Here is a 10280-nt window from a genome sequence, read left to right on the forward strand (position 1 = left end):
TGTGAGAAACAGTGCAAATTTTATCTCATGTTGTGAAAATTCATAAAAAATGCTTTTTTTTTCACTCAAAAAATTAGGTGCCTACTTTCAGATAAATGAGGCCTACGATTAATCAGATGCAAATAGCAAAACAAAACCAGTCCTAAATGAAAGAAAACAAGTTGACAAAAAGATTGAATCCAATATTTGGTGATAATATAGCATAATGAAAGATTTATAAGCAATTGATTGGAGTTCGGTCATTTTTGACCGGGAACACCACAAGTGTGACTAGGTGAAATAAAACCCACAAAAAATTACGAAAATTCTAAACAAAGTTAATGAGAAGTACTTATACCCTATGTGAACAAAGTCAGTAAGTTTGAGTCTAATGCGATAACGTTGACTAGTATTTTCGGGAAAAATATATTTTCAGGGTCAATTTGACCCGAACACAACCAGAGGGTTAAACTGGTCCTGAGCAGGAGCTAGTTACTTAGGACCAGCTTAGAAACCAGCAGCCATGCTTCAAAACATACCTAACCAGCATATGCTGTTTGTTTTTTCAACAGGGTAGAACATTAGAATTGGACACACATGATCTATTCTATACAATGGCACTGCAACACATCTATTCAGTAACCATAGATCAGAAGAATCATTTTAGACTTCTGAAATTGCTGTTCATTCCGCTTCTGTTCGTTAAAAAAGAGCTCTCTTGGCCAAGGCTCAACAACCTCTTTTACAAGTTTCTTTTGTTCATCTCTCTGCTTGCCACTTAAAACAACTTCAGTATGGCTCATTTTGCACACGGTAGTTTATACAACATAAAAATGTGTTGTTTTTTTTAGCTTGGTCATACAGTTCAACAATAGCCTGGAGTTAGAAGCGAGTCTAGTGGTGGTGTAACCAAAATCCAAGAAGTATCATTTCCAGGTCACAACCACTATGACTCATAATTTGATCACATATAGCCCACAATTATACCACTTTACCGCTTACCTTTTAATGTGGGAGGAAAATGCATAGAACTCATGATACAATTTACAATACATTTTTGCCAGTAAACATCTTAAGTATTTCTCAATCACACATTAAAACACCACAATATTTCACATAACATAATGCATTATTCCTTTAATATGTGCACTCAACTTTTCAAAATCACACTTTTACAGCATATGTTGATCTCAAATCGAGAGCTTCAGCATACATGACTCAGATTTGAAGATCTATGACACATGACCTCCAGACATCAGGAGTATTAATAAACGGACAAAATATCTTGATTACAACTTGTCCATGTTATTCCACATGATAACACTGGCCCAATGAAAACAAAACACGTTGTAGCCAAGTCGAACAGATTTCAATGAGACAACAGTGCCACATAAACTTCTTAAATAAACCTTATGTACTGTAACTTAAAACTGTTAAATCATACAGAGAGTATAATATCAGTGCTTTACACTGAAAAACAACTTTAAAAAGTAAAAACTCCTACTATAAAACAGAAGGACTGTCACTCAATAGTTGAGCAGGAAACTGTTCTTAAAAACTGCACTTCTTTTAAAAATGTTTGCACTTTTTATTTTGAAATCTCAAACATCCCTTCCATCAGGTAAACAGCACATTCTAAATACAATGGTTTCAATAAGCCATGAGCATATGAATATGATCTATTTCAATGCAACTAAAGCTGAAATCACATCCCAGACCAATTTTGTTAAATTATGTGTTGTATAACAGAATGCAGCGTCCCGTGATATAAACAATTAACAATCTTATCAACCCACAGCATTCGTATCTCAAAACTCTGGATGAAATGAAAAAATTCCCAAAGCCTTTGGTTCATTCGGCCCTTATCAGCACCGTATTTTAAAGGATGTGATACTTCAGCGCTGTTACGTCAAGGACAGAACCCGTCAGTAATGTATTATCAACTGGAAGCCAAATAGAAATATTTTCAGTGAGCTGTCTAGAATTTCCTTGACATTTGTTTTCAAATGTCTAGCTGCACAGTTTCATTTACTGAAAGAATTATCATTACAAAAAACAACACACAGAGTTGAGATCCTTGCGAAGGAGATAAAAGCAATCCATTCTGTGAACTTGAACTTGAAGCAAATTGGCTGAAGTCTCCTCCTCCTTCAATTCAAAAGACTGTACAATTTCAAAGGCTTAAAACAAGTGCACTGATATGTTCATACTGCTCAAGTCTATTACATATATGGTCAGATATATAACCGACTTCAAAAAATGAAATAGAAATTTACATCCTTCGAGTCTTTTGTCTTTATGCAGTAGATGCATCTGTAAGATGCGGAACTTCCTCTTGTGCTGGTGGAGGAGGGTCCTCACACTGATTGGACGTTTCAGAGTCTGCCGGCTCAGGATTGGACTGGGGTTCATCTGTGGATGGTCCTGGGGTTTGAGTACAGTTGATTTGTTCCATGACAATGGGAGGTGGCTGAGGACGAAATGAGACACACATGATGAAAGATAAGTAAAATTTCTATTAAATTCTAAATATTTTTATATATACGCTACTATTCAAAAATTTGGGGTCAGTACGATTTTTTTTTAAAACTTTTATTCATTTGATTAAGAATACTTTAATTCAGCAAGGACACATAATTAATAAGTTTTCCACTGAAGTATGGTTTGCTAGGATATGACAATATTTGGCCGAGATACAATTATTTGAGAATCTGACGGTGCAAAAAATAAATAAAAATATTGAGAAAATTGCCTTTAAAGTTGTCCAAATTAAGTTCTTAGCAATGCATATTACTAATAAAAAAATTAATTGATACATTTATGGTAGGAAATTTACAAAATATCTTCATGGAACATGACCTTTACTTGATATCCTAGTGATTTTTGGCATTAAAGAAAAATCAACTATTTTGACCCATGAATGTATTGATGGCTATTGCTACAAATACACCTGTGCAACTTATGACTGGTTTTGTGGTCCAGGGTTACATATTACAAGGATTTTGGTTTCAAATTAATGCTCATCTACTTTTTGTTTCCACAAAAACACTTTTGTGAACATTTTCAAGATTGATAACAATAGAATATCTTTTCTGAGCACCAAATTAGCATTTGAGAATAATTTCTGAAGGATCATGTGACACTGAAGACTAGAGCCATGGCTACTAAAAATTATGTTATTTTAAATTGTATTTTTTAATCAAATTAATGCAGCCTTGGTGACTTCTTCCTAAATTAATTTTTAAAAAAATCTTACCGACCCCTTTTGCATGGTAGTATATATATAAATAAATAAATAAATATATATAGACAGCAATACCAATCCAATTGCAATCAAAAGCAGAAGAAAAATGTTCAGAAGTGAGAATGAGAAAATGGCTTCTGATCTATAACTATAACTGAAGAAGCAAACAATCAGAGGAGATGACACAGATCAGATTCTTCTCATACAGGAAATCACCATAGATTAACTCAAAACCAACAAATCTCCAGGCCGATTATTAGATTAAAAGCTTGAACACTGTTAGCTAAAGAGCCGAGGAAATGAAACATAAGCCCTCTTCTGGCACAAAGATCTCTTACCAGACGTAAAGGAGAGATCTGGTGTTTATCAACCCATTGTGATGTGAAACGGTGGAATTTAACTTGTGTGTATCAGTCCGTAGCACAGCATTTCCTAATGTGGTTTAGAGAAAAATATTTGGATATAATAAGTTCAGTCAAACAGGCATTTGTCTAAAGCCTGTAAAATCTCCTTTTACTACAGGAGCTAGAATTTCTGTTCAGGATCTCTGGGATCTATGCTGTAAAAGTTTCTAAACATTCAAACAAATGCCTGTGAAATCAAAAGATGTAGGTTCTGTGTTAAGAACAGTTATGCATATTGGAAATGGCCGTTTTATTCCTAAGGTTGACACCGAAGAGAAGAAAACACCCACAATAAAAATGAGAGCAAAATAAGAGCGGAACAAAAACACGTGGGTGAATTTACTCAACTGTAAGTCTAGTAACTGTACATAACCCTAGAACTTTTCCGACTGCAGAAGGCACTCATATCAAACTGGTATTCACCACAAATCCACTTCCTGTCCAGAACAAAGGCAGCTCCTTGCGCCACAGTGCCACCGCAAGGCTGGTGAGGAGCGTGCAAGGCACCAGGTATAAGAGGGCAGGCTGACCCATCTGCATCAGTGCCAGAGCCACAAATGTGATGAGAAGACCAATGCCGTAGCCTAAACAAACGGATCAGATTCACAGTCTTTAAATGAGAGGCACAGTGTATCGTGCATGCTTAAAAGATACTAAATAACTCAAAAGCTTGAAACATACAACATATCTGAATTTAAAAGGTAGTCAGTCTCTTACCAATAGTGCAGGCCAGAAAGTAAATTCGAGAAGTCTGCATGAGAATGTCAAATCTGTGACAATATGCTACCAGCAGACCTGAGGAAACAAAATGTCATTATTAAAATTAAGTACAAATGACTAAAAGAAAGGAAGAAAAAAAAAAACAACAGAAGAACTGTGAAGTCTGAATTCCAAGAAATCAGATACAAGATTTTTTGTTTAGGCCTATATCATTAATAAAAATCTTTTATCAAGTAAGATAAAAACCAGAGCCAGACAACCATGTTTGCCTAATATTGTAATTTTCTTTCAAAGATGTATAAAAATTTCAACAACCAAAAAAAATATATAGCTATTGGAAAGCTTGCCACGTTCAATTACCCAAACTTCATTTTCAGCTAAATGAACACTAATTTTGATTTTGGTAGAAAAATGTACTTTGGTGCATCACTAAGTTCTTTCCATGAATCCTGCAAATCTGTTCATCGTGCAGCTGATAGTGACGAAGTGACGTTACCTGGTACCAAGATATCCCCAAAGCCCAGGATAGAGAATGGCCGGTCACACAGGACCAGAGGAGAAGAATTCAACCTGGGCACTTTCAGCACCATGGGAAGCTAATTAAGACAGACGCCAATTTTGACACCAAAAAAAATTACAAATATGTATTTAAATTTATGCATATTCAAAAAACACGTTCCTACCTTCTCATGAGTTGAGGAATCAGAGGGACCAGCCGCCACCTCCACCATGATACTTTCCCCACTCTGCACAGAATCACATACAAAAATATATGCCAAATAATATACAATTCTATTTTGCATCAATTTTAGTTAAAAAAAAAAACAAACAAACTCATACCTCAGTTAAGAGTGGTGTTATGAAAACAAAAAACACGTCATACACGAACAGCACGACCAACAGCAGAGTGCAGGCCTACAAAAAGAAGCAATGTGTCATCTCCACATCTTAAATGTTATGCTGGCAACCGACAGCATCCATCTGCATTTTAAACTCACCTTGAATGTGGGCAGCCTGATTGTTTTCAGCATGTAGAGGCAGAACGCGATGCCTAGCGCATCCTGAAGTATCCATGCCCACCTAGGGAGCATGATTTTTGATTAGGTACTGTAATAATGCTAAAAGTGTCAAACCCTAAAGTGTTCTATTCTTACTGGTCTTCATTGCGAAAAACTCCCCAAGTGACACTGACTCCTATACAGAAGGCTGAAAGGATCAGCATGCACACCTGTGGCCGCTTGTGACAGTATGGCAGGTTATTTTCGGGTATCCTGTCAACACACAACAAAGCTTTTCCTTCAATACAAAGCCAAAAAGAAACCTATCTTGTCTATCTCATGCACATCTCTAACCTGCATTTCCCAAACGGTATTCTTCGGACAAAAGGCCAAAGACAGCTGTACAGACCGACGGCAGATGCCAGACAGAACGTTGCGATAGTCATATACACTGTGAAAGAAAGCGTGAGGAATAAATTAAATCAAGATTAAACAAAATACAGACAGTTTACTGAAAGACGGTAATAACTGATTAATTTATTTACCCAATTGATCATAGAAGAAATACAAGAGCACCAGCATAGAGCAACACATGACCACAAACACACAAATCATGATGGGGGTGACGTCAACTGTCTCCTCGTCTTGTTTCTCCTCACCGTCGTCCCTCTTGTGCTTCATGTAACGTCTAAAAGATGTGAGTTTAGTTGAATAAATTCTGCAGGCTGTCAGCTTTATCACCAATTTATCTTGTAACCTGTGCCTCAAGGGCACAGTTCTTACTTTTTAATGTCCCTGCTGCCAGCCCAATATCCTCCGACAGCCACTGTGCCCACCGCCATCAGGAAAATGAGCACCATGTTGTAGTCCACCACCGGTTCATTGGGCGCATACATGGCCACCTGCCTTTTCTCTCCAAACATCTAAAGACAGAATTATAATTTTTTTTTTTTCTTGTTACAACATAATATGCATTTAAGTGATTCTGAACTTACCTTACTGATCTCCAACATGTCTTTATAGCTTAGCAAGGCCACTGGGATGCCTATCTCCTCATACTGGGACTTGTTGCCTGAGGGTGGAGTCTGTAAATCATTTCAAATAAGTTAATTTGTGTGACTCATGTGAAAAAATTGCGACGAATGTTCATGGCACCATTTATGGCGTTATGATGTGTTACCACTTACCAGTCTATCTTTGCTGACGATCAGAAGTCCTTTGGCACCATTGATCTGGGCCAATCTGACTTTTTCATAGAAAGTGCAATTTCCTCTCATCACCATTGGGATGCTGTTTGGGAAGCCACCCTCAGGTACATCAGAGGGGGAGCACAGAACCGAGGTGGTGAGATCATAAGTCTGCAGCCGTGTCTGAGGAATACAATAAACGGTGAATGAGTGGCAGGTCTGTGATACTAAACTGTAACTGCAGTTTCAGATACAGCAGGGGTTTGTTGGAAATGCTGCAATTGATTTGAAATCCAACAGTAAGAGACCTGGGGATTTCTATTTTTGTGTGTGTGTGTGTGTGTGTGTGTGTGTGTGTGTAAAATGTAAATTGCTACTAACTGCTTTACTGAGGTCCTGTGGTAGTCGAGCCCACTGAGAGTTGAAGAAGATGCAGTAATCTTTGCCTTTACTGTTCCCCCCATCGCTGAAATGTGCCATGCCATATTCACCTAAAACCTGTGAACCAGAACGGATACAGCTTAGGTTATTGGTTAACAGGTTTGTGCATAAGATTGCTGTGCAAAGAGGGAAACCTTGGAAAAGGGAGAGAAATGCATGTCTGTAGCAAATAGGTGATATGAACTTGCACAAAGTTACCTAAAACGCATAAAACCTCATAGAAAAAATTAATTTTGTTTTCTAATGTATGCAAATGTTTGACTTTCATTTGCTACCTGTTTGTAGTTAAATAGTTTTAGTTTCATTTAAACTTGCAGGACCACGTCAGAAATTGTGCTGTTTTTGTTTTAGTGTCACTGAGATTTATTATATTACACCATTCATTAAATGAATAATTTAATTATTTAAGAAGGGTTTAATGTGTGTGTGTGTGTGTGTCATTACATGTTCTTATAGCATATATCTCTCATAATAACAGCTCACTGTCAGCCACACAGTCATATCATCAGGTTAACATGTGTGACACTAAAATAATTACATAAACATGAACGAAATAACATAAAATGCAATATAATACTCCAATGTGAAAATAATACATTGCATTATTATTATCATAACAAATGTTGTTCCCGCAGGGAATTCCGAAAAAAGTCAGCAATTTGAAAAATGTATACGTATTGCCTTATTACTTTTTTCAGGAAATACATGCTTATTACTAAATACAATTTGGTAAAGTATTAACGTAACGCAAACGAAACTTGTGTTTACATTATTCTTCCGTTAAAATGACTGGCATTCCCTGTGTACAGTGTCACTGCTTGGCGCTTGCAAAATAAATATTCAAATGGAAATAAAGGTTTATCATTAATGGTGATCCAGCAAAAATGACAGTTTGTCGCTCGTTTGATCAGTGTTTTGTATTTGTTTTGCTGTAACAGTGTCTTGTCTACAGAAGCGCGAAAGGACTCGGCCGCGCGGCCCCCACTGAAGTCCACCGCAAGCTAATCGTACCCTAGCATGTAGCTAGTAATCATCGGCAAAAAATAAAAAAATAAAAAAATCAAACAAACTGGGTAACGTTACAGACCCGTTGAGGAACCCAAAAAAAAGAATACGGATTGTTTTGTTTTCTTACGTCTTACCTGTTCGATCAAAAGAGCTGCCCAAAGGAGACTTGACAAAACTCGCATGATGCCTTGATTATTATCGTCTCCTCCATCCGCTCTGCCCTCCTCCGACTCAACTATCAGCTGTTTACGTTTGTCCCGCCCACCTTCTGCAGTACGTTGCCGATTGGCTAAATTCGTCCGCTTCCTAACGTCCACTCGTGGCCTATTGGCTTTCGCTCTAATCAATTATATTTTAGTCACGCCTCCACTTAACATCCAAATTTGTCATTTCTTAGTGACATCATATTTTACAGCCAGTTTTGCAAAACCATTTAGGCCTAAAGCATTTAAGTCCTTTGTTGTTGTTTTCCTTTCATTATTGATTTTTTTCAGTCTCTGCCTTTCTCATAACAACCTCCTGGACAGCAACCAGTCGGGTTTCAGAAATGGACATTCAACCAAGACTGCCTTGCTCTCAGTTTTTGAAGCCCTAAAAACTGGCAAGAGTGGCTTCTAAATCTTCAATGCTTATCTTGTTAGATCTGTCCTCTGCTTTTGACACGGTTAACCACCAGATCCTGCTGTCAGTCCTGTTGGCAAAGGATATCTCAGGAACTGCACTCCAGTGCTTTGAGTCTTCCTCTCAGATAAGTCCTTCAAGGTATTTTGGAGAGGTGAGGTGTCCCGGTTGCAACATCTAACTACTGGGGTGCCTCAGGGCTCAGTTTGGACCACTTCTCTTCTCTGTCTATATGCCATAGTAGGTTCTGTCATTCAGAAACATGGCTTTTCATATCACTGCTATGCTGATGATGCTCAACTCTACCTCTTATTCCATCCTGATGATCCGACGATAGCTGCTCACATCTCAGCTTGTCTAACAGACATTTCTTGCTGGATGAAGGACCATCACCTTCAACTCAACCTTGCAAAGACAGAATTGCTTGTGGTTCCAATAAATCCATCACTTCATCACAATTTCTCCATCCAGTAGGCACATTAATGATCAGCTGACTTTCTCAGACCACACTGCTAAAACTGCCCGGTCCTGCAGATTTGCTTTGCAGGCTATCTGCTCGCATAAAATTCAAGACACTGATGTTTGCCTTCAAAACCACCACTGGCTCTGCACCCCTTTACCTAAATTCACTACTTCAGACTTATGTGCTCTCTAGAAGCTTGCTTTCTGCAAGCTAACGGTGCATTATTGTGCCATCCCTAAGAGGGATCACTTTCACAGACTTTTACTGTTCCCTCCTGGCAAACTCAATCCGAGCAGCTGCCATCTTCAAGAAACGTCTGAAAACACATTTCTTCCATCTTTATTTGACCCTCTAACTCTAGTACTCTATTCTAATTCTATTTAATCTGTTTTCTTTTTTTTATAAAACCCTTTAAGACTTGCACTCTATTTGTTTTCTAACTTCTAGTTTTCTTTTAAAAAGTTCTCTAACACTAGCTTTCTGTATTCTTTTCTATTTGTTTTCTTTTTATTAATTATATCATTTAAAAAAAATCTTGCTATGTGTACTGCATTAGGATAACACTTGCATATTTTTACTCATTTGTTGATTTTGATTGCTTCCATTGTCCTCATCATTTGTAAGTCGCTTTGGATAAAAGCATCTGCTAAAGGACTAAATGTAAATGTAACTGTACAACTACTTCACTGCATCTTGTCCTTTGTTTTTGTTCTATGTTTTTGATGTTTCCTTTTATTTTAATAATCTACATGGTTACATTATAATGTTTTATCGCATTATCATATTTTCAAAGTTTCTTCTAATGTTATTTTGAAGAGAAGAAATTAATAAATTACGATTTTTACGAAAGAATCAAGTGATTGTAGATAGTATGAGCATCATCTTGTTCCACTGACAGGCTACATAAGCATATTGTCACATGACAGAAGATGGTTTTAAAGGTAACTCTGGCCACACTGACTGTTTGTTTTCCCAATTTTCAAAGGTTGCCAAATGTCAAATGGGATCAAAATGACTTTTTTTGGCTTTTCAACAAACTAATGAGATTACAGCTATTGTTTCTTAATAAACATATGAAATGTGAGCTGAAAATGCGTTGTATGATTATGTCTAGAATAATTTACATGATTACAGACTCACATATCACAATAATATGTATGCACAGAACGTCTTTGTTCGCCTGACATCAAAATGCAATGACTGACTATGTGAGGC

At 37.1% G+C, this 10280-nt stretch overlaps 1 protein-coding gene across 4 annotated transcripts; it reads right to left on the minus strand.

The window, feature by feature from the left end:
- Window positions 1–965: 965 nt before the first annotated feature.
- LOC306845685 (signal peptide peptidase-like 2B) lies at window positions 966–8234 on the minus strand. Of its 4 annotated transcripts, none has more exons than XR_013782010.1 (16): window positions 8116–8206; window positions 6914–7030; window positions 6533–6715; window positions 6341–6430; window positions 6129–6268; window positions 5891–6033; window positions 5700–5796; window positions 5502–5618; window positions 5346–5427; window positions 5188–5262; window positions 5031–5093; window positions 4844–4943; window positions 4345–4422; window positions 4051–4211; window positions 3562–3655; window positions 973–2449 (listed from the first exon to the last, which is right to left on the minus strand). XR_013782010.1 is itself a non-coding variant. In XM_079378623.1 (15 exons), the coding sequence occupies exons 1-15, from the start codon at window positions 8161–8163 to the stop codon at window positions 2276–2278; spliced, it is 1668 nt and encodes a 555-aa protein (XP_079234749.1). In that variant the 5' UTR covers window positions 8164–8212; the 3' UTR covers window positions 973–2275. The 4 variants fall into 4 exon arrangements, 1 of the variants encoding a protein (XP_079234749.1); XR_013782011.1 differs by having other exon boundaries at window positions 1093–2449; window positions 3976–4211; XR_013782009.1 differs by lacking the exon at window positions 3562–3655 and having other exon boundaries at window positions 966–2449; window positions 3976–4211; window positions 8116–8234.
- Between the last annotated feature and the right edge of the window lie 2046 nt (window positions 8235–10280).

Source organism: Barbus barbus (assembly GCF_936440315.1).
Source record: "Barbus barbus genome assembly, chromosome: 26".
Lineage (NCBI taxonomy): Eukaryota > Metazoa > Chordata > Actinopteri > Cypriniformes > Cyprinidae > Barbus > Barbus barbus.